Source organism: Indicator indicator, chromosome 3 (genome assembly GCF_027791375.1).
Source record: "Indicator indicator isolate 239-I01 chromosome 3, UM_Iind_1.1, whole genome shotgun sequence".
NCBI classification, from domain to species: domain Eukaryota; kingdom Metazoa; phylum Chordata; class Aves; order Piciformes; family Indicatoridae; genus Indicator; species Indicator indicator.
In genome coordinates, this window is record NC_072012.1 from 33,826,157 (window position 1) to 33,851,420 (window position 25,264).

Below are 25,264 nucleotides of genomic sequence, written 5' to 3' on the forward strand. Positions count from 1 at the left end.
GACAGTAACATAAGGGACTCTCTTTGCTCTATGTACTTTGGCAACATTTACACAGGTTGCTATGCCAGTAAAGCATCACAGCATTGAGTTAGTTGTGGGATCTCAGAATACTACACTTCTCACTGAGAAAATAAATAATGGACTCAAAGACTGAAAGTCCCAGAAAATGACATCACATTCACACTATCAAATTAATATTTTAGAAAGTGTTTATGAGTCCTTTCTTTCTTGCCTCTGTGGAGGATGACTAAGAAATCCAAATGGGAACTCTCCATCCCATAAATGCATGTTTCATATACTCATCAGGAGGCAACTTAATTAACAGTTCACTATGCTGATCCAAATCCCACTGACATCAACAGGAAGACTCCCACTGTCTTCACTGCCCTAAGGACCTTCTGGGTGGCTAGCACAACATACAGCTGTGCATTTTTCCTTCCATTGTAGGCTTTCCTGTGACAGGCTTGTCACATGGTTAAAAATTACTGTAGCAAACCCCCTGCCTTAAGCTATCATCAGATGGATTTTTAAATGACAGGAAATAAATGTTTATGTTGTTGTCACTCACTCATTCAATTCCAAAGCTTCATGCGCTGCAGAAATTCGGGCTTGGGGGTTTCTCTCTCTCCAGGCTTTTTGCATTACTGCTCAATAAACAAAGTAGAACAAGGACATATCAGTCATTACAGCATTACCAAGGAGAATCTACTGCATTGTAACAACAGAATTTATTGCTCTCAGATGGATTCAATCCAGAGCATTTCAAAGAGCTCAGTGATCACTCAAAAGATACCTAATCAACATGAGCTTGTGCCCCACATACTCAGCTTTATTTTTTTCATTTAATTACACTTTTTTCCATAAAAAAATCTGGCTGACAGATCATGCCATCTGCACTGTCATGTACAAAAATGACAAGCAGCTTTTTCCCCTTGGGGTAGTAGATTCCACAGGGTACAAAAGAATACAAGGGTAGTTTGGATTCTTAATTCTAGTTCTTTACTGTGCTGTTGCTTTGGGTGAATGTTAAATGGAAACAGCATCCAGGCTAATCAGACCTCCTCATAATTAGCCTATTGTGTTCAGAAAACAGGATTCATGTCTATTGTGTGCCAGAAAAGTACAATATATTCTCCTTTGTAATTATGCCCTCAGAATGGAGTGCCCAACTATCAGTATCTCTCCTTTCCTAAGAGACAAAGATTTGTCTTTGATTCAGAGGCAAATTCTGACAATTAAAATCATGGCTGTACATTTTTAGCAGAACCAATGTCTGCACCTTGAGTTAACAGTAAAGGATTAACACAACTAAAGCTGCTTATATCAAATTCAGTTATAAATGTGTTGCTCCCATTTTTTTACAGAGGTTCAAACTACATCAGGGAACGAAACACAGGGCTCAAATTTTACATAAGCTCTCTCTCTTCTGTTAGTGTAGACTATATGGGACCTAAATAATGTAACCCAACATACGACACTGCAGCTAGAGGCAAATTAAGCTATACATATTTGAAGCCACTGCAAGAAACAGGAGGAAAAGTCAAGTCTTTAGACTTGCAAATGGTATCCTGAATGACTTTAGCAAGAAAGTAGAACAAAATAGTGACACAAATTAGATATCTTACACCTACATAGATACTTGTTCAGACCTAGAATATCGTGAATTCAAACGCAACTGCTTTCCAGGCATAACCAGACTTCTACCATTCCTTATCTGCCTGAGAGAACTAATGTCTGACTGCATTATTTCTCATCAGCTTAAAGCAATTATTAGTCTATTAGTAAAATTTGTTGTCCACAAAGTCACTTACTAGCATCTGCAGGCCGTAAATGATCCGTGTCACATGTAAAGAATGTCTGATGGTCCTGTGCTGAAAGATTCATATCGTAGTAAGTCAAGGGTTCTCTCCCTGTCACCCACGTATACCTGCAAACATGCCAACAAAGAGACATTTTGGTAATGAGGTCACATTCAGCAAAATTAATCTAGAAAAGAATTCTAGACCTTAGATGTGGGTGCAGCCTACTAAGTTCACCCAGCCCAGCTCCATTTCACTGAACTGTGATGGAGCAACAGAAGTTGCATGTAAGTTAATGAGGATAAGACAGTATCACAGTACATTAGAGGTTGGAAGGGATCTCAAGAGATCATCAGGTCCAACTCTGATATTGGGAAGGGAACACTGGAAATGAGTAACATACATACTCAAACATTAAGACTACTTGAAACCTAGATATAATTCATTAGGTTGCTTGATATCACTTACTTGACTGGAATTACTGTATTAACAGTGCCAGGAACACTGCACGTAGGCTTTTCCATTCTTTTATAAGGTCACAATAAATGGTAGAAATAACAAGTGCTATCATAAGCATGAATCCTTTTCATTCAGAAAGGTTTTGCAAATGACAGAAAAATGACTGGCATGAGCATGTGTCTGCAGATGGTTTTGGTTTTCCATCTCTTGAGTAAGATCAATGGAAAAGTACAGTTAAGGTCCTTAACTCAGTACTATGCCTGAAACTGTAGCACTGTAGCACTTACCGATTATATTCGGCTCCTCTGAACAGATTTAAAGGATTTCGCCAGACTTTGCACTCTGCCATAAACAGAAACACACAATAATTACATTCTTCCACATTACAGTGGTACTTGAGGTTTATCAGAACACCAGTTACCTCCTAATGAGTTTTATCAAATGACCTTTATTTTTTGTAAGTGTAAATAAAATTTAAAGCCCCCCCCCAAAAAAAACCCCAAAAAACCCCAAGAGCACAGATATGCAGGTAACCAGACTGTTATTCCCTATTTAAGTAAGAATTTAATCATACGTTAGTGTCAACAAATATAATTGTTCCAGACAAATAACCACAAACAAAGCTCCAAATGCCAGATGAAAAGGTAACACTAATTAGTGCCAGGACTCACATTTATCATACTGCAGAACTGAAGAGAGATCACACTGGGTTGTTGCACTGAAGGACAGCAATTAACTCAGTCCCTGTGGACGTGCTATTTCTACAGAAAAACTTCACTGTCCAGTTAATACTGTAAATCATTAACAATCTCAGCTACAGCTGCCTAATTTAATTCCTCCTTAGCTTGAGAAGTAAAATAATCCATGGCAACATCTGCTGACCTTACTTAAGTTATAAGCATCCCAGGGTTAACAAAGGATGCTGATGTTGATTGGCAGAGAAATGCTGCAAAGAAAAGCATTGCAAAGGTTTCGAAACAATAGAAGTATTTCTGACACTTCTCACAGGGTGGAAAATTTTGAAAATTCTTCACATTACAGACAGGAAGAGACGAGAAAATCCACAACAGTGTACTTTAGAACAGAATTTAAAAAGAAAAAAAAAAGAAAAAGAAAAATTTCTATCGCTTTGAAAAGATGAGGTCTTGCTTCTGGCTTGCCTTCCTTTAATTTAAATGCTAGACTTTCTCTGCTCATTTTAACACAGACAATTCACTTCAGTGAAGATGAGACCAGAATCAAAACCAGTATTTGCACAAAGGCTCACTGAGAAGCATCATGTCGTTCCACCACAGATCTCTTCTACTGGACGACCCCTCTCGTGATGCTCTGCAAAAACTCATCAGTAGCACTGGCCCTGCAGCATTTCACTAGCTGCTTTCCACCACCAAAATTCAACCAGCACATTTTTCGCTATGAAATTTTGGGATATTGTTTCTACAGAGATCACAGCAACAGTTTTCTGTTGGGATGTTGAGTCAGCAGGTTATATAACCTACTTTACACAACACTGGTTATATATGCCTGTTCCATTCAAGAAAGAGACAAAAGCAGAGTCACAGAATCGCCTAGATTGGAAAGAATAAGAACAATACAAAATATCAAATCAAGCTCTTCTATTTTCTCATGGACATAGCTCCTAGTTCTGAGTATTATTCTGAAGTGGCATGGAGAGAAAACGTTTTACATCAATTATTTGCAGTAATGGCACCTGCAGCTACACAAAACTAGTCAAGTGGCATAGGAAGTGGCTCCTCAACTTGCTGCCCACATGTTCACAAAACAGTGACATGGGAACAGGAAGATGTTTGGGAGGAGTGTATTGTTATACATCTGCATCTCTCAACTAACTTCTTCAGCAGGTAGCTAATATTAGAAAGCTCCACTGGTTCACTCAGCAGAAGTGCTCAGTTGACATTGAGCATTCTGTGTGCAGCCAGAGGGCACAGCTGTTTGAGAAGCTTCAGTCTGACAGGTTTTGCATAATGTGACTTTTGAAGCACAGCAAATATTAAATCAACACCAGCCTTCCCAGTTCCAGTGATACAATTCAATGGCTTGGCTTACTCTATTTGCAACTAACAAGATGAGACAACAACTATTTGATCACAGTCACACTGTTCTTTTTGCTCATCTTATTTAAATTTAAATGGTTGTATTTTATCTGAAGTATGCAATACTTCAGCACTATTGCAGGGAAGGGTGGAACTGAGGTACAAAAAGGGGAGGTGAAGAAAATATTTTATTACCATCCCCTGTCCTGGGGGTATTTTGACATCTGTCTGGATAGTTAAATGTGATATGCTTTTTTTTCCTTTTGTCTTCATATCTGCTGATACTGTGGTCTCAGTACAACAATCTTTCTCCTGACCATTCTGAAGGTCAAGGTTATCTACTTCAATATTGTACCCACAATTGATCATCTACATTGGAAAACATGGTGACCCAAGTGTAAAAGTCATCTCCATTTTGTTGGGCAGTGAAAGCAAAATACCAGTGTTGATGCATAGTAAACTGAAAAGGTTGCCTTTTCTTTACGCTTCATTCAGAATAATCCCACGTTCTAGAAAAGATGTCCCTGAGTATCAAGATCAACCTTAAAAGCTTGACTGGCTTAGAGTAAGACACTATCAGCCTCATGTGCAGCACCCACTCTTTGCACTGAAACCCAGAGTGGCTGCGAATGCCTGGAAGCTCACCAAACTCAAACCCTAAATGCATGAAATCAGGCACTTTAAACTGGAGGCCTTTCTTTAAAACCTGTGTTATGACTTGCTCAATGTCACAGATCAAATTAGTAGCAGAGTCAGGAATAGAACAGCCCTTTAAGCTATTAAAAGCCAATGTTCTTCCATTTACTAAAGTGAAATTCAATTTCATTTACATACTACTGACATTGTCTAAAAGAGAAAGTGATGAAAAAGCAGATGGGCATTTCCAACATCTTTCTGATTCCTTTGCTTAATTTTCTATTTATGCTGATTTATTAAAAAAAATTTAAAATAAAATTACTGCCTATCTTTATAAATGATATTGCAGAAAAACCATGTGCAATTTAGCAGGGCTTTCAGAACAAGGGGGAAATAGATGAATTGGCAGCTTAGCCTGAGCAATATGCACTGCATGAATTTGGAACGATGTAATTAAGACAGAGCAATTAACGAAGCAGCTCTGCCTTTTATGTGACAACAAAACAAGTTTTAAAGAAAGCCTTATCTGGGCTCACGGCTCAGTATGAAATCATAGCTCTGCCACAGCCCGTGGTGGGCTGCCCAAGGCATGCCTAGCTTCCACTGCCGTGATAGGCCTGGGCACATATCGAGCGAGGCACACCTGGGGCAAATACGGGGTGTTTCAGGGCAGGAGGGCTTTGTGCTGCACAACAACTGCCTGACTGGCCGCCAGCAGCAACAGCCCATCATAGCCCTCCTCGGTTATACGATGGACATTTTCCCCCGCAGTGAGGGATCTAGGGAGCAGGAACCTTAGGAAGGAAGGTTGCAGCTTTACGCCGCCTAACAAGCCGAGGGAGAAGCGGCGGAGGGGTGAGTGGTGCGATCCGCCCGCCGCCCCTCACCTGAGACGCTCTGACGGCTGGAGTCCGCGTCCCCGTTGGCGGCGCTGGCAGTGCTGGGCGCGCTGTTGTCCACCCCGCCCAGCAGGGGGCGCAGGTGGCTCACCGAGACCTGCTCGATGAAGGAGGTGCCGTACTTGCGGAAGTACCACCACTCGAAGATCTGCAACACAGGAGAGCGCCCCGTCAGCGCCCGGCCGCGATGGCTTCCCCGCCTCCCCAGCCCGCTCTCCCAGCCCTCAGCACCGCGCCGAGGGCCCCGTAAAAGGGAAGACAAGCAGGCAGGCGGACTCTGGCCTCCCCACGGCTCCCCGCCTCCCACCGCTTACATCCTGAGCGAGGCACCTGACTGCGTCCGCCCTGCCCGAGGAGCGCCGCGGCCGACCTCCTTGTGGCATATTGAGAGTTTCAATTTGATCCAAGTTTGTGCTGAATTCGGAAAATTGCTTTAAAACCTTTCACGAGGTGAAAAATCTCAATCTTGTCAGCAACTTTTTTTTTTTTTTTAAAACACAGGGAACCGTATGTAAAGTTGTCTTTCAAAGGCATTTAGAATTGCTAGGAGCAAAGGCCTAGGAGTTACAGTCTCAAACTGAAAGAGGGTGGATTAGATTAGATATGAGAAAGAAATTCTCCATCACAAGAGTTCACGTGTTGCCCAGAGAGCTTGTGGATGCTCCATCCCAGGAAGCATTCCAGGCCATGCTGGATGGAGCTTTGAGCAACCTGATCTGTGGCAGGGGGACTGGAATGATTTGATCTTTAAAGGTCCCTTCCAACTCAAACCATTCTACAATTCTATGATTCCTTTAAACTGACCTCTGGAAAAATCAGGAGCTCAGCTCTATCCTGTCTGACATCAGCCACATAAATGGGATGCCATAATCAGGAATGCACTCTGACCTTATCTCTACCCAGCTCCCTCTGCAGTCAGGGGAAAGTGAGGAAAAGCAAGTTTGCTTGTTTTCCCAATAATGAGTTTAATCTGAAAAAATGTTAAAATTACAAAACAAACTCCAGGAAGGTGAATGCTATTCCTTTTAGGATTTTTTTTTTCACCAACTAAACTTTGTTTTTCCTTATTTGACAGACTTCATCTGATTACGAATTAATTTTATTTTCAGGCTTTTGGTTCAGCTAGCAAATCAGCACACACACAAAAAGTTTATTTACAGAACTCTACATGGAAGATAGTTCCACAGCTAAAAGAGCTTGGAATTGGAATTACATACATAAATATGTATTTGTATTATTTTCACTGAAGAAATTATTTTCTTGGGTAAGAATACACATATTTCTGGAAACAACATAAACCTGGAAATGAAAACTATTTCATATAAATAGTGAAAGGTTTAGACTGTAAAATTGTACAGGAACACACATTTAGTATGTAAAATGAGTGCATTTTGCAGCTACACTTGAATGATCACTCAAACATACATGTAACACCTGGGGGGAGAAGGGGTGAAAGGGCAAATCAAAGGAGTTTTGAAAAATTTGGCAATACTTTGTAATATTGATTGTACTACAAATTGTGAATGAATGATTTTGCCATTTCTATATTACTTGGTGTTCTCCCATGTTTTATGCCAGTGCTGAAAGCTATTACAGAATCTCTGCAATAGAAAAAGCTATTTATTAATTCTTACTACAACTAGGCACAATCAGCAACAACTGAAAGGACTGTATTCACATATTTGACACCACTGGTGTGCTGTCAAGCAGGTTCTGGTGGGCCAGCCAGTAGCCAGCTGCTCTGGAAAGCCTCTTAAGTCTGCCTGCTGCAGATAGGTTCAGTCTGGGGTCCACACTTTCCCACAATCCCCATCACAGTATTTTTTAAGTTCTGTTGAGCTCTTTACATAACTGAACTGAATTCTGTCTCCATGAAATTGTCTCTAGACAAGTCATATTCCCTTTCCCCCCTTTAAACCATTCCATAAGGGAAAAAATATAAGATAAACCTTCTGGCATTAGTAAAAAAGTGTTCCTCTTCAAAAGATGCTCCAATGAATTCTGCACCGGGGCTTCCCCAAAGTTCAGCTGCGTTGTTAAAGAATCTAGAGCATTCATATGGAGGAAGCTGACTCTAGCTGTGCTGGAATGCAGCAGAATAGCTGGAGGCTATTTGAGAGAAGTCCAAACGAGTGCATGGCAACCCTGGAATCACTAGGACCCTAAAACAATCTAATGTCTCTTCTAGGAGATATCAACAAGGAGCAGTCTGATGAGGAGAAGACAGAAGGGCTATGTGAACACATAAAGGTCACAAGCACATGGGAAGATAAACAGATGGTCACAGAGAAACCAGAACCTAAACATATCCAGATCCTTGTGAACTCTGTGTCCCAGGCAAATCACCAAACAGCCTGGCCTGTAAAGCCCTCCTTACATGGGCTCTGCAGCATGTTTGTCACTGTGCTCATTCCGTTGGTATCTGCCTGCAGCAGTGTCCAGGTGGGAATCCCAGGAGCCATGGACAGAGCACTGAGGTGTATTACTGAATGCTTGCTCCACATTGCTGATGCAATTCCCCAGGCACACTCCATGGCCTCCAAATGCTGGAGATCGTGGGTAGGGAGCTGGCACAGGTAAACCAGCCTTGGGTTTAGCTATACTCCTGCTCTTAGGCACATAACATTTTCTGAAGGGTTTAGTGTTTAAATCATATGATCTAAGAAATCATCATAACCTAAACAGGCAGCATGTGGCTGACCACGGAGAAAGGCTGTGCCATGAGATAGTCACATATCTGCTGTGAGCATCTGTTTCTGTTTTATTTTTGGAAACTTTGAAGCCTGAACAAACCAAGGCACACGAGCCACAGTTCTACCTGCCCAAGGCCTTAGAGGGAGTGGTTGTTATGAATCAAGGATTATAGTCTTGTACTGAAGCAAGGAGGACTCAGTAAGACTATCACTGTAAATCAGGCAGACTGAAGTACAACTGCCAAACTGGCTGCTCAAAACTCTTGGCAGTTACAGACCATATCTAACCAGCTTCATACTTTCCTTAAGAGAAGACAAAGAAAAGTGCTGATAAATTTTTGCTCATTATTTCAATCATAATAGGCTTTAGATAAAAAGTCATTAAAACCCAGAGAGGGAGAGTGAGCAGCACAAGAGCACGCTTGAGCCCACTTGTACTGTACAAATGTATACCAGCTGGAAAACTGTCACACTGAATTTCAGTGAAACTGAGGATACAAGCAAAAAGGAAAAAAAAGTGTATATATATGTGGTCACTACTATAGCTCAGCTGAATGACAAGAACTTGCTAAAACGTGACATATCTGAAAGTCTGTCTCTTTAGACTTACATATACATTCATTACTTTTCAAAATGGTATTAAAGCTCATGAATTAAGGCAGTTTTGAAAAGTATTTAAAATGTTGAGACAATCCAGTGCCAGGATACATCAGCCAGATCTCAGTGCATCCAGTCTCTTAGAAATTAAAGCCATAAATCATCATCCTAATAAGTCTTTGCATGAAGTGATTTGTTCAGGGTGTCTGAGAAGGTAATCTGTAATTCAGTACTGAGGTCAAAACAATAATTTCTCTTTGCAGAATTTTTGCACCTCTCTCAGACACTGTCAACTATTTTGAAACCTGATTTCTATAAATCAAATTTGATTTCTTTCTGCACCAGCCAGATTGAAAGCAATGTGAAGTCAACAAGCTTTTGGCAGTTCAGCAGATGAGAGATCACCTGGCAGAATAATAGCTGACTATGAAAATTAATTACCCATTGAAAGAGATTTGGATCAGAGATGAAATTAAAGAGAAGGATAATTTCTGCACCACTTCTGAAAGAAAAGGCCATCTCATTTCTGTTATATACATACAGCAGGAGGAGAGCTCATCTTCACAAACCTCCCCTACCAGCAGTGGCAGACTTCTCTGGGATTTTTCTAGTTGGTGCCTGTGCTTTCAAATTGGAACAGAGTCAAACCCTCAAGGGATCACAGAATCACAGAACTGTCAGGGTTGGAAGGGATTCCAAGGATCATCTAGTCTGAACTGCCTGCTGTGGGCAGGGACACCCTCCACTAGATCAGGTTGCCCAGGGCCACAGTCAGCCTGGCCTTAAAAACATCCAGGGTTGGGGCAACCTGTTCCAGTGTCTCACCACCCTTAGAGTGAAGAACATAATCTAAATCCATCCCCCCTCCTCTAGCTTGGATCCATTCCCCCTAGTCCTGTCACTGCCCAACACCCTAAAAGGTCCCTTACCAGGTTTCTTGTAGGCCCCCTCCAGATAATTGGAAGGCCACAATAAGGTCTCCTTGGAGCCTTCTCTTCTCCAAACTGAACAACCCCAACTGCCTCAACCTGTCCTCATAGGAGAACTGCTTCAGCCTTCTGATCATCCTCGTGGCCCTTCTCTGGATCTTTGAAACTATTACATTCACAAAGTCCAAGTTAAAACCCTGTTCTGAACAATTCCAGCTTTGTGTGTTTATTTTTTAAAGTTAATTTATTTTTTTCCTAATCTGATGTGGGTGATGCTTAATGTAAGACTATTTGATTTTATAAAACCTTTATTGGTGATTTCTAGAAATTCATAGCTATGAAAAAACAACTTGTAGTTGACAAATATATTTGGGTTAAGTAGCAGCTGGTTAGTCACTCATAAATCTTCTTAATGCATTTCAGATACTTGCTTTGGACTTTTTTTTTGCTTCTGCTTCTCTGCGCATTCCCCTGTACAATGAAAACATCACTGTCATCCTCTTTCTTATCTCTGTTCTCACATACAGACAATTCCAGATCATTTTACTTTTCTGTGTAGCAACAAATCTCTTCTGCATCACTTGGATATCTGATCTTCTTGCCTGGTTTTTCAGAACCGATACTCCATCATAAATGCATCAGTTCACAAGGGATGCTTTTGATGGTGGTTCTTACTGATCCAAGTAGTGATGTCTATCAGCAATTTGAATTACGCTTTCCTGTTTATCACATCTGAGACAGGCATCCTCTCCTATAGCAAATGCTCTCTCTAGTCCTCTTCTAGTGGATGTGTATTGAGTCAGCAACAGAAGCACTAAAGGATTTTGTTTGCTGGCAACTTCCACAGCACAGTTCTCTTTCAGCCTTATAATGAGACTACCAGGTCTCACAGGAGTAAGATTTGGAGTACTCTTCGAATATGAGGGGTAGTAACAACTGATCTAATGGATTTAAATCAATCTTACTCTCTTGAGGAACAGGATAAGGACAGCAGAACTTGATTCTGTTGTTAAGCCTATTTGATAAATAAAATGAGACCACAGCACAGGTTTGGCTATGACCATGTGCTGTTTGCTAGCACACTGTCTAGCCTGTGCCAACACTCTCAGGCAATGACTGGACATGTTTGAGGAATATCACAGCCCAGCGGCTGTTTCCAGTAGACTGTATGGAAAAGACCATCCTGTTTTGAGATGCAAGCATTTATCCACCTCGAGGTGACTACACAGTGCTATTTGCCTTCCAACAAAGAAAGTCCTGGGTCTGTTTTATTTAGCTGTTAGGGTTATCCAGTGACTCAAGCGGTTATCCTCCAATCCTGCCTAGCTTGGGTCTAGTAAACAGTATGCTTCTGACCATGCTCCCAATCTCCTTAACAACAGTCTTGAAGGTCATGCAGACCAATTCCTTCTGGACAAAATGCACCTGTTTGGCATCCTCTTAGACTTTGCTGATGGTTACCAAACTCCTACTTGTCTTACCTCAAATCAGCATGAGAAAATACATGCAGTGCTAACAAGCAGCTAATTCAAAATAAATAGCTGTTTAGTTACACATCATCCACCTCTGAAAAGAAAGAAATTGGAAAGAAGAAAATATATTGCCTGGACTAAGCATAGTACATCTCTCAGCACTGGATATGGTCCAACTACTTATGATACCTTTGTCTTGTCTGTGGGCTGGGTTATTAAAGCCTGCCTTCCTACAGATCCTTCCTCTCTCATCCGCTCCTTGGCAAGTGTTTCCAGTTTCTCAGGAACTCCCTACAAGGATTGTGCCCTCCCTGACCTGTCAGCCTCCACTGAGCAGAGCAGAAACTTTGAACAATTACCACATACTGCTTTTCAGCTGCCAAATATTGTCCCTGCACAATTGTCAGACTTTCCTGGAGTCTGTGGTAACACTCAGAAGTCAGTCACCTTTCTACCCCTAAGGAGCAGACTACACAAAGGTAATGAAACAAGCAGAAGAACAATTAGTATCTACAGAAAATAAGACCTGTGTTATTCAGGTCCTCTCTCAGACTGCCTGTACTAGCACCACTGGCTACAAAAGGCCATGACTCTCACACATTATACACATACTTAGGTAGGAACAGACAGTCTAGCTGCTCAATGCTACCAAGTGTGTAGACTCAGTCTCATGCTCGACACCTCTGTAGACTGGATTTCTAATTCTTATCTCTGAAAGACATGGTCCATTGCAAAATGTGTCTCATCATGTAACAGAAAACTCTTATTGTTGTTCCTAGCTCTGAAGTAGAAAACATTCTTGGTAGAGATTCAAGACTGGGGTTCACTTCAGCCTCTGGCTTGTTAGAACTGAGACAATCAGTTTGTAATGCAAATGCCACCTGCATTTGCTAACCAACTTTCACTCTGGTGATAACTGTATGGTAAATATATGGCTTTATTTAGACATTTCAGTGGCATTTACATACTTCTAGTTCACAGCATTCACTGGATGTCAGTTGTGTTTCATGACAGTTTTATTAGCCTACCTGTGGAAAGCCTTAGCCTCTCAGACACTAAATACAATACATCTCATTGTATTCTGTGAGACAGAACCCTTTGTTTTTACTGGATTAAAAGCAACTGCAGTGGAACCAAGTTTCCAATACAGTATTATTAATACAGCTCAGGACTTAATTTGGTTTCTATTTTTGATACCTAAAAATAGTGCAGGGATTAATTAAATACATGATAAATTGTTCATTTTAAACTATGTGCTGTAGTCAAGTAATAAGCTACCCAGAAAAGAAAAATAGGTCTGAAATCCTTTATTCATTTAAATCACATTGCCTACTCCAAGGCCAGAATTTTACCTAAAGAATGAAAACAAAATAAGAGACAAAAGAAGATGGGAGAGTAGTGTTTTGCAAAGAGGTCACATATCATGCACTTGACCAAAGCTGAACTCTGCAGAGTCGTGGTTTCATGACCCAAACATGAAAGAGGAAAAGCATTCACTTTCCCATCGGTTACCACACTTCTGAAACGATGGAATTTTCCATCATTTCATAACCTGCAGTGCTGAGATTTCTCCTGATTAGGAATTGCAGCCAACTGATAATGAAAAGAAATCTGCCTGACCATATGGTGGAAAAATCCACAGAATATTAGTACATCTAGCCTGAAAAATACCCTAGTGATATAGATTTGACAAGAGAATGTTTATTTTATAAAAGAGTTTCATTTAATACTATAGCAGGACAAAGAATCCTTTAGAACTGCAGACACTGTATAGTGCCACAGGTAAGTAATGCAGGCAGTTCAGCATGTAAAGGGACCATTGGTAAACAGCAATAATATTAAGAAATAATTAATCTGAAGCACAACTGGGCTAGCAACAGGCTAGCACTAGCTCACTATAACTTACTTTGCTGTATTTCCTGATGCATGGACTCTTCAACTTGCAGTTTCTTCTTTCAATGACCATTTCTGCTGACCTCCTTTTTCATCATCCAATTTACAGACCACATATTCCTCTCAGCACTGACACCAGTCTAGGGTCTAGGCCTATATATCTTTTGCACATTTAGGATGGTGGCACACGAACAGCAAACAACTACTGATAGAAGTAGTGAAAGTCCACAAAAAAGGCTTCCAGTTAATGTCTACACCTCTATCACCTCACTGGTGACTGACTGGACTTTGTCATACAGCATTTAGTGAATTTAGACTCACTCAGTCTAATAATCCCTTCTTGGAAGGCATCTACTAGGTGCCCTTTCCCCTTTTCTGCATAGCACAGACTTCAGTACTCCTTGCCACTTCCTTCTTATACCTTCCATCAAAGTACAACACTTAGAAATTTCTTGCTTACAAGTCGCCTACTGAGCTCATTCTTCAGAAGTTGCCTTCATGACTACAGTACAAAATGTACCAAGATCTGCAATCATGCTATACACAGAATTTAGTTATAAATTACTTAGTCTCTGTTTAGGGTTTTTCTTCCTGTTTTGTTCTGTAAGGTATAATTTCCATAGGGCAAAAATTGTCTTTTCTTCCCACCTCCTCCTGCTGTCTTCACTCTCCAACTGCAAATATAAAATCGTGGCTGTGGAACCCACGTATTTCACTCATTTCTTTTTATATTGGCAGTGGGGCCTGGCCTTTTGGATGTTTCCTCTTTCTGAGTGACAGTACTGAATGTAATATTCAGTATTTTCTTCCCATGCATTAGAGTGAATTGTACTGAACTGAATCCAAATCTTACAGGTCTGGCTTCTGTTCATATTCTGAAAGATCTGCTGATGTCACTGGAGCTCTGTCCTGTGCTGTGGGGCTCAATCCATACATGGATGATGAATGCCCAAGGTGCAGACACTAAGTGATTACCATCTGCTACAAGGAAACCCCAGAGAAAGGCACAGCAGCAGTGCACCTGATACTTTATACCTGAACTCATCAAAGCAATGAGCCTCACAGGCATTCAGGAGTCAAGGGTACCATTTTTTGTCTACATCAGCTACAGGCAATGTGGAAGTGAGAGGTGTGGATTTCATGCATCAAACTGATACAGTTTAGATAGGATTCCAGTTGCTTTCAGGTTTCTCTGAGGTCAGTAGTCCGAGGTGATGTAAACCAGCCCCTAGCCATGTCTATCAGTTTCTGCTTACCACTACAGCAACTACACTCCTAAAATTGGTCTCACTGGCCTCCCAATTACATGTCTAGTTTGGTATGGTGAAGGAGGGTCTGCAGCTTGTATCCAGTGGATTTTAAAACTGTGCAACTTGTTTTTACACAAAGCACCTAAGACATTGAACAAACAAGACTAAAACAAAGAACTGCACCCTGAGGAGGGGAAGTAGAGAGAGGGAGGTGCTGATTTCTTTGTGGCATCCAGTGATAGGACACTTAGGAATGGTTCAAAGCTGCATCAGGAGAAGTTTATGCTGTACATTAGGAAGTGTTTCTTTACCGAGAGGATGGTCAAACACTGGGACAGGCTTCCTAGAGAGCTGGTCAATGGCCCAAGCCTGTCAATGTTTAAGAGGCATCTGGACAATACCCTTACTGACATTTTTTAACTTTTGGTCAGTCCTGAAGTGATCAGGCACTTGGACTAGATAATCGTTGTAGGTCCCTTCCAACTGAAATTATTCTAGTCTAGTCTAGTCTAGTCTAGTCTAGTCTAGTCTGTTCCGTTCCAAGTAGAATGCCAGCTCTCAGCAGTGAGGTAACAGAACAGCTCAGTATAAGCATAATATCCTACGTACATAATGCAGATTCTTAGAATTTTTACCTCTGTTTGTTTCTATGAAGACACTGAATAAAATTCAGAGCAAATGCTCTGCTTTGCACTATGATGGTATCATGATTCAATCCACTGGCATCAGTTTGTACTGTGAAGCCCTCAGGAATTACATATGGGAAGAAGGGATTTTAAATGGTTAAAAACACCCTTCAAACCTTTAAGCAAGTAGGTTGATATGCATTGAGAAATATTTTTAAAGTGAACATCTGAAATAATTATCCCTTGGAATCCTGGTACCAGAACTCGGTTGATTGCTGATATTCTGCTTGCTGTTTCTCTAGCAAGCCCTGCCATAACTTTCTAAAAGGACTATGCCAAGTTGAGATAGTTGGTACCACTGTTCCTGCTCTTTTTACCAGCCTTTTTAGTTCTGTAGTACTTGTTGATGGAAACACTTAAAGCTGCAGACACCTAATAGGAATTACTATAGGGTTCTAAGTGGAGCACATTGTCCTTCAAGACCTTTTTTTTCTTCAAAGATACATATTACTGAAACATTTTCTTTTTCTTTTTTTTCTATGTGTTCCCTCAGAAAAAGAAGTACAAGTAACAAAATACAGATTTTACGGACTGCAGTTAAGTTAAAAAAACAAAAAAACAAAAAAACAAAAAAAAAACCCAAAACAAACCAAGCAAATAAAAAAAGACATCTATTAAGGTGAATAAATCCTGAAATCCCTTTCTGGGTTATGAAATAAAGTTGTGAAGGAGTATTAATATATCTAGTACTTACCAAAATAAGTCCCGAGATTAATGAGGAAGTGCCTGTCAGGGCAACATAGAACTTGGGAGTTAATGTGTTCAAAAACATACTCACTGAAAAAGAAAGGAGAAGAAACCATGAATACAAGACCAGGACATGTTCTCCCCATGTCCCCTCCTCCTCCTCCCAATTACTTTTTAATTTCAGATAAGTTTTTACCCTAATTCTGCCAACAAACAACCAACCTCCCCCCCCCCCAAACCACACAACAATTTAGCAAACATCCTGTTCCATCTGCCTAATATTTGATAAAGCAGAACCTTAGACTGACACACACAAATTTTTTTCTCCCAACAGAGTAAGTCACAAGTCACTAGAAAACAGTTGCATGCACATTTACAGTTTTCCTACTCCAGTCAGTGCTCTACTGACAGCAAGTTCAGGATTCCTCTTGATACACGGAAGACATTTTATTATCTGCCTTTGCTAGCCCATTGCAGTTAGAAATCTCAGGGTCTAAGCTCAATGTCCTGCATTCCACATATATATAATTAAAAATATACTGACAATAGATAGCAGGTGAGTTTAAAAGGCTTGTAGCAGACTACCAAACAGTCATTAAAAAACACTGATAAAAGACCTGGGAGGTTCATTCTGTTCCTTTTCGAAATGACACTGAAATTAAATAATATGGAGCCAAAATTGAGGGAAAAACAGCAACAGGATACAAACCATCAAACATATGATTAATTTTCCATGACCGGTAAAACACAAAATTGTTTTCCATAAATGCATCACTAGAAGAGACTGAAACCCTGCAATTTAGCTACTTTGTTTTGGGTTTTGGCTGTACATTTTCTACATTTTTTTTCCTCAAAAAAGCCATAAACTGCTAACATGTAAGTGTCATTTTCTGCTCCACTTGAGTGGCATTAAGCACCAAGCTGAACTAGTTGGTGTTTTTTTAATGTCACCGTACGTTTTCTTTCACAAGTGAGTTGGATGTCAGATTCCCAGGTAGTGTAAATCAGCAGAACATCCCCAATTTTACTGTGTGCAGCACAGCTACACTGATCTATGCCGGCTCTGGCTCAATAGTTGGGATTTTCCTACATCTTATATCTTTCTTTCCTGTTCCCATTCTTTTTTTCTTCTTTATAATGTCTAATACAATCTGACTTTGAAATAGTAGTTGCTTCTTTCTCCACTCGCAATACCTGCTAAGAAGGAAGAGGAATGGAGAGACTGAAATAGCTCTGGCTTCACAAACCACCCATGATCCTTTAGAAGAAACATTTCTTGTTCTGGAATGCAAACACAATCCAGAGACATAATCAAACTATGTCACTCGGGAGATTTCAGATTGCCAGTGAAACTAATTCCTGTGCTTAGGTCAGGATATTTGTGAGAGAGAATATGCTCTGATGGGATATGTTCCCCATGTAGCACAGTGCTGATGCAGTGCCAACAATAATGTGAAAAGCCAGGCAGTGGGCAACTTTACAGAAATGCTTTCTCTTCTATTCCTCTGCCATAGCTTCACAGTTCATTGAATGCTGGAATTTTTCTTACTAAACTAGAAAAATTTTCTGAAGCTGTGAAGCCACCTAAGCCTCCTGTGTTTTAGAGGATTCTACTGGCAGATACCCATTGAACAAGGATATAGTCTATTTGGCTTTAAATTCCTATTGCCTGTTTCACTAAGAAATGATGAAAAGAATAAACTTTCTTAAGCAGTGATAAGATACTCACTTTCCCTTTCTGACTGGCATCAATTAAATTTGCTTTGGGAAACGTGTCCGCATTTGAAAGAGCCCTCTCAGGACCTGAGCTCCATGGAGCTCATCAATGGAGCAGAACAAATGAGGCTCTTAAGAAATGCTGTTAGTTTTTTTTGCCTCCGCTCTTCTACAAGCAGTGTATACTGATTTATAGAAAAACCCTTGGACCTGAATGGAGATAGGATTTCATTTATCTGTCCTTTGCACCAGCATTACTGCTTTCCTCCTCGCTTGCACATATTATAGGCTGCTACAACTCTTTGCTTTTACAGCTTAGTCATGGCAGCTGGTGAGGTGAACAGGTACGATGCTTGATGCTTTTAGATTCTATGGGCCAGACTCCCAGCTAACTACAATATCTCACTTGATTTGCTACTACTATACTCAACTACCAGAGCTGCTTATCTAGTCTGTATCTCCCTAGTTCTCTGCCATTCTTCTTTCCACTAATTTAAATGTAAGAATTTTGTGCTCCATTATGAAAACTAACAACTTCTGCCAATTATTAACTACCCTTCTAGTCCCTTTGTCTCCATAAATATTATTAACAAAAGCAAAAGTAAACACTTTTTAATAAGAAACATATCTCCAAAACAATAAAAGTAAGCACTAGAGGATCAGTGGTCAGACCATTTTTATTTTGAAGTGAATAAGAATTCAGTCATTGTTTTGGTGGAAAATATATCAAGGCCTAGTTCTCATAATATTAATTCCAAAAGTAAAAATCAACCTAATTTTGGGGTTATCTGATATATATCATTATCCAAAAGGGGGTACTTCTTTGCAGTCAGCATTCTGACACCAGAGGAATTGCTATCATATCCAATGTCTCCATCATGTAGTGGGCTCAGGTTTCCTTCAGTCTGTTGCAGTAAACTAGATCCATTAGATAGCCAAAAGGTCCATCTGCCTAAATTTGGACAGTAGAAGTTTTTTTTCTCTATTTCCATTTGATGAAGTAGCAGGATTGAAGAGAGAGTTTCTGAGAGAGATGCAGATGCAGCAGAAGATGACTGCAGAACAAAGAAGCCAAGCAGAAGCAAAAGGTGGTACTGTGTGTTCTTTTGTCTTGATTCCTAACATCCCACTCTATGCCTAATTATTTCTGTCCACAAAGGGAGGATGGGTCAATTATTTAGTTTGGAGTACCACCTCTTGTCTGGCATACAGTGTATACTTAGCAAAAGAAATTTGCCTGATATTCTTACAGTGCCAACTAATTAGAAATTATTATTTCCACAGACTTCTGATAATGAGTGATTTATTTAGGTGTGTTAATAGAAATCATGGAACATACAGTACAGCTTGTTTTGTTTTTAAAGAAACCTCTCATGGCTTATAAATGCTGTCTAAACAAGCCAAGCATGTCTGCTTATGAGAGGCTCCTGGCCTTAAGAATACCCATCCCCTGTTTCTTCCCTTCGCCTTATTGCTTTCATTTTAATCATGCTTGAATCATCCAGAACAGGGCACTATTTACATTTCCACAGGTGCCTATGTTACACTGCCAAATTGTTCTATCCTGTTGTATAATATCTAGGGAAGGACTGTTTTTCACTGTTAACTATGCATGCTCACAGAGGTGAATTCACATCCCATTCAATTCAAAAAGCACAGAAGCAGATACTCCCTGTTCAGGCTAATCAAAAGAGGTAATTGAAATGTTCTTGAAAGCTGATGCCAGTTCATTATTGTTATATATGTTGTTCATTGACAATACTTGCAATTCATTCTGAACATGATAATAAACAAGAGAGGAAAACCCAGATTTTTTTCAAGCTACACAATCCTTGAATCATGTAAAACGTATCACTCAAGGTAATAAAACGCTATGTTGATTTACACATTTCTTCAAGGAATTTAGATCTCAAGCATGAGAGGAACTACTGTAGAAGGGAAATACTGGAGTTAAACTGCTCAAAATATAATTTTGCTGCTGTATCAGTTAATTACATTAGAAGACCATTAAGTGAGGGAACATACTATTCCCACATGTCGATCTACTAAAATGACTGCCCCATTACCTACTTCTGAATGTGAGGCTATGCAGCTTGCACAGTAAGGTGCAAATAATCATAGCAGTGTTACATAAATCATACACACAAACAGATCATGCTAAGACAGGACTGCATCATTTATGACACTCCCAAAAGGAAAAATTAAAACATAAAATTAAATATGTATCACTATCTTAGGATAACTGAAAAGATGCACTCAAGACCCTGAATTAAAGATCAAACATAACAATCCAACTATATTGAATACACATGGAAGCACAGCTCTTCTGTGCCAGCATCTTTGTGCTCCTAAGTGAGACAAGTTTTCTGAGTACAGTAGTAGCTTTTGTAAGAGCTAATAGCCAGAAAACATAGAAAAGCTTATAGCCACAGAGCCCTTCTAGTGCATTATTTGCCATTAAGCTTTCATGGCTAAAATATATGTGTCTCTAAGAAATTTCACTGCACTTTTTGTCTCCACCTTCCACATTTGCTTGGTATGCAGACCAATGCAAATTCTTTTAACACCAGTGCAAACAACCCAAATCCTTCAGACAGACAACAAACTAAGAAACCAATCCTTGAAGACCTTTGAAACAGCAATTCATCTTCTCTTCACTGCAGCCATCCATTCAAGCCGGTGTTCAAGGATGGTACAGAGGACAGGGCAGAGACTGCTTTACTTCACAATGGCCTCAGCATGGGTTAATGCAGCTACTCAATTCAAAGTTGTTCCAGCAGTGAAGAACTCTTCTACCAAAGTGTCAGCAAAGAAGGCAAAATAAAGTTCAATAAACTTATTTTAATAAATATATCTAATATTCCCCTGAGAATAAAGTCTTGGCTTTAACTGAACTATTTATTTAACCTTTTCGGTCCTTCATTCCATCCCTTTTAAGAATGTGAATAATACACTTTTGGGAAAACATGATAGGGTCAGGCTGAATTATGCACTATACACTATGATGGCATCTAGCTCAATATAAATACAAACCCCACCAGATTTAAAGCTACCATGAGGTATTGTCTCAGAAAAAAATATCTTTGGCCATTTACTAGAGTTTCTCCTGGGAAACTACCATGATGGTTTTTAACTTTTCAGACTTCTTGAAGAAATTACCAAAGAAGAAGTAAGCATTCAAAAGTTTAAGAATGCTGCTATATGAGTTTCATTTTCAGTTATTGCAAATGCTATTCAACTTCCTTTCATAAAGCCTTTGTGTGGATCTGTTTTCAAAAGCTGAAAAAACAGTCATCACTCAGAAGCAAACACATGCTCATTTCAGGCAGAAACAGCTGTTGTCTGTGCACAAGGAAATCCAGGTACTCACTCACTCACTTTGTTCAACAACCACTTAAAGGCATGAGGCTAAACGAGAGCCATAGTCAGACCTCTGGAGCCTAAGCTAATCATCACTAAAGTTGTCTATGGCTCTCAGAGAATGTTGGATCAGAGCCCAGGTGAGAGAAAATGGTGGTCTGCTGAAAGCTACCTATTACTTCAGATACATAGTTGCACATAATCAAAATTCTGCCCTTGCAGGTATTTCTAATTAGTGAAATAAAACTTTCTGGACTGAAGACCACCACGCTCTCTCTCCCATGTTTCTACATCTCAAATGTAGGTTTCCCCTTTCAAACAGAGGATCTTTACTGCAATGAAAAGGGGGAGTGACTAGAGATGGCCTGTTTTAGAGAGAAGGTGAGCATTATGGGAGAGGCTTTCAGCCACAAAGTACAGCCCTAAGATAAAAAAGAGTGGAAGGCAATAGAAAAGTACCAGGTCAAAAATATTTGAGCTCATTCACTTGTAACTGAAAAATGAAGAATTTTGAAGGCTGCAGATGACGACAATAACATTCTCTCTACTTTGTGACCCAGTGGCCCACTGAGCAAATTATATCCATGTCGGAAAACAAACAAAAAAAATCTTAGCAAATTCAGTCTATCTTTTCCCAAACAACCCTTCCTGAGCATTGCTGACAAATTCAATTTAATCATTCTCCTCAACATTTTAATGCATTAAATAACTGAAAAACAAAGTGACACAATGATCACTGCTGGCCTGCTTTTCAAAACCAGGTCTATATTCATGTTATAATGCCCAAAAGTTATTGGATTGCTTAAAAACTGGCTCAGCGCTAGCAGGAATTAGTCTGTGCTGGTTCTGGAGCTTTTCATGGGACCTACATGCATATACTTGTGTCCTTCAGAGTGCATTAACCACTCAGCCTGTTAGACACTAAGATCACTTATTCCCACTGAGAATAATACACAGGGAAACATAATTGGTAAGAGACAAGAGCCACCACTGAACGGAGGGCAGGATACAGGTGAATCAAGGAAACCCGATCTGGAAGATAGAAAACCACTTAGGTGCTATTGTGACTTGGAAAAGGGAAAAGAAAACCAGATTAGAGATAGACAAGCATAATAGAAAGCTGAGTTAGAAGAAAGTTAAAAAATGAAATGGCAATAAAAACGTGCGTAGAAAGATAACTATATAGCCACGAACAGCTCACAAACAAAGGCATCTAACGCAAGATGCTACTGCAGAGTCTCACTGCCAAATATATTGTCCCAGAATGTCCTGCTATGGTCAGCTGCTACGCTTTCCCCTGAAACAGACAGACTGGACTACAGGCACAGGATGCACTGTACCTACCCCAAGAAAAACACTCCACTCAAGCACAGTATTTTGCTATTCCACTGGTCTGAGATCATAGGCTTCCTACCTGTAGATTTGAAAAGAATAAAAGTATGGAGAAAAAACATCAACTTTCCCTCAGGAAAGCAGCTATTATAGTGCTAATTTGTGGCCACATAGTTCCCTTGCCAAGTGACAGGGACATTTCCTCTTGCTTTCACAATACAGTGCTAACATGAGTTAATTACACTGTTACTCCTGTTAATTGCAGAGCTTGCTACATGAACACCAAGATTTCCTTGTCTACTGGCAGCAAAAACCCTGTTCAAACCCAAACAAAAAGCAATAAAAAACAACAAAACAACCAACAAAACAAACAAAACTCAACCAACCAACCAACAAAAAACCCCACCCCAACAACAAAACCCACAAACAAAACAAACAAGAAAAAAACAACCAAACCCCCACAGCATTTCTATTTAAAGAAAATTAGGGAGAAATAATTTCCTGGGACCTTACATGCATTAGCTATCAGGCACTGAACTATTGGGCATTTATGACAATCACAGTGACCTAACGCTAAAATCAGTCTCTTGGTATTAATAATGTACAAGTTGAAGGGAGGGCCAAATAAGAATGAGGTACAAAGGATGAGAAATTACATACTGAGTAGAGATATCAATATTTAGATTTTTAGAGATGTGAATGTGTAAAATTAGGGTCGTTGCTTGGTTCTTTGTCAAACTCTCTTGCAACACTGCCAACCTCAATTCTTCTAAAGTCAGGTTGCTTGCAAATTGATGTGAAATGCTGACATTATATGTATCCCCTGCAGATTTTAATTTCAAGAAACATGAGTCCTTGTTTTAAATTTTAATTCAGTATTGCACTGCATGAGGAAGCACTGTGTCAGATTTGTGATGGGGGATTTCATAGAATCATAGAATGGCTTGACTTTAAAGGGACCATTAAGATCACCTCATTCCAACCCCGCTGGCATAGGAAGGGACACCTTACACTAGACCAGGTTGCTCAAAGCCTCATCTATTCTGGTCTTAAGTACTTCCAGGGATAATGTGTCCACAATTCCTCTGGACAAGTGTTCCACCATCCTCATATTAAAGAACTTTTTCCTAATGTCTAATCTAAATCTACCCTGCTTTAGTCATACACGCCTTTACAAACAGTCCCTCTTCAGCTTTCTTGTAGGCCCCCTCTGGATACTGGAAGGTTGCTATAAGGTTTCCCCAGAGCCTTCTCTTCTCCAGGCTAAATAGACCCAACTCCCTCAGCTTGTCCTTGTAGGAGGAGTGCTACAGCCTTCTGATAATCTTTGTGGCCCTCCTCTGGACACTCTCCAACAGATCCATGTCCTTCTTGTGTGGGGGGCAGAAGAGCTGGATGCATTATTCCAGGTGGAGCCTCACAAGAGCAGAGGAAGAGAATAACCTCCCTTGACCTGCTGGCTGTGCACACTGTGTGGACTACCCTACGTGATACTGCTTTGGCAGGGGGGTTGGACTCAACGATCTCTGGACGTGCCTTCCAACCTCTAGTGTTCTGTGATTCTGTGATTTTAAGTCTTCAAAGATCATTTAAAGGTCATTTGGATGTGGTGCTTAGCAATATGGTTTAGGGGTGAACCTTGTAGAGTAGGGTTATCGGTTGGACTTGGTGCTTCTGTGATTCTGTGAATTTAGGGCACAAGGAAATTGGGCTCTACTGAAAATAATTTTCATTGCAAAAATGTACCCAAGTGTTGCAAAGAAATAACCTTATTTTCCAATCCGCACCCTGAAGTGTTTAAACAAATCTGTACTTTAAAATCATTCTTAGTATCGAATAATCATTCATGTAATTGAACTGAGACAGCTTTATCCAGTTTGGACAGGCACCATTTGTGAAGGCAAACCTACCTGTTACCTTAACTGTCACTTATTCTATGGCATTACACAGATTTATGTGATTCAGCCTTTCAAAGCTATGTTAAAACAAAAGCCAATTACTCAACCTCATTATCTGGAGTCATTTAAGACAATTAATAGCTTTTGTTCCAAATGCCAGATCAGCACAGTTCTTTCAATGGAACAGGGTAAGTTTTGTCCTCTTCTTTCATGCAACACTCAGTGAGGTAACGGCTCCATTAAATCATCTTGATTTTGGTTCATTAGCTGTCTAAAGACTACTCTAAACTATAGGTTTGCCACAGTCATTAATTCCAATGCCATGGACAACAAAAGCTAATCTACTCTAGAGAGAGAAATCACGCAAAGAGTTTTCACCACCAACTACTGGCATTCCACAAAAGAGAAAATATCCCATGGGTTCCCATTATCTGGGAACCTCTCTCAGAGGAGCTATTCCCATGCTAGGACAAAAAGAGGCACAGGAACAAAGCACCCTCTGCTGCCCTGCAGCCTCTTCTTGTGCCTCCTTTTGTTCCAGGCAGGATCTGATATGAGCACGAAACTCTACAGATAGGAGTAGTGCTATATATTCCATCCCTGCTTGTGCATTGCATTCATAGACCTACAAAAGGCAAGGATCAGGGTATTCAGTGTATCAAAAAAAAAAATCATCTCAGCAATGAAAAAAAATCATAAAATATATCTGAGATTTGCCTCTTGACTAAAATGTTTACTATTTTCCAGAGATATTAAAAAAAACAATTCTGGAGAAATATTCTATTCCAGACATTTCTATTCTAACCTTGATAGCCTCACTGTATATAGCACATCTATTTTGAGAGTCCCTAAGATGCTGATCTCTGCATAAAAGAACTTGCAAGGTGCTTCTTGGAATAGAAAC

At 40.0% G+C, this 25,264-nt stretch overlaps 1 protein-coding gene across 1 annotated transcript in view; it reads right to left on the reverse strand.

Annotated features, from left to right (window-relative positions):
- Positions 1-25,264, reverse strand: part of ST7 (suppression of tumorigenicity 7) — a 145,977-nt gene that overhangs the window by 57,592 nt on the left and 63,121 nt on the right. Inside the window, exons 2-6 of the mRNA XM_054399413.1 lie at positions 16,062-16,144; positions 5,836-5,995; positions 2,546-2,600; positions 1,812-1,927; positions 569-644 (exon numbers count right to left, since the gene is read on the reverse strand). Coding sequence (XP_054255388.1) covers positions 569-644; positions 1,812-1,927; positions 2,546-2,600; positions 5,836-5,995; positions 16,062-16,144 — 490 coding nt within the window. The remainder of the gene's footprint in view (positions 1-568; positions 645-1,811; positions 1,928-2,545; positions 2,601-5,835; positions 5,996-16,061; positions 16,145-25,264) is intronic.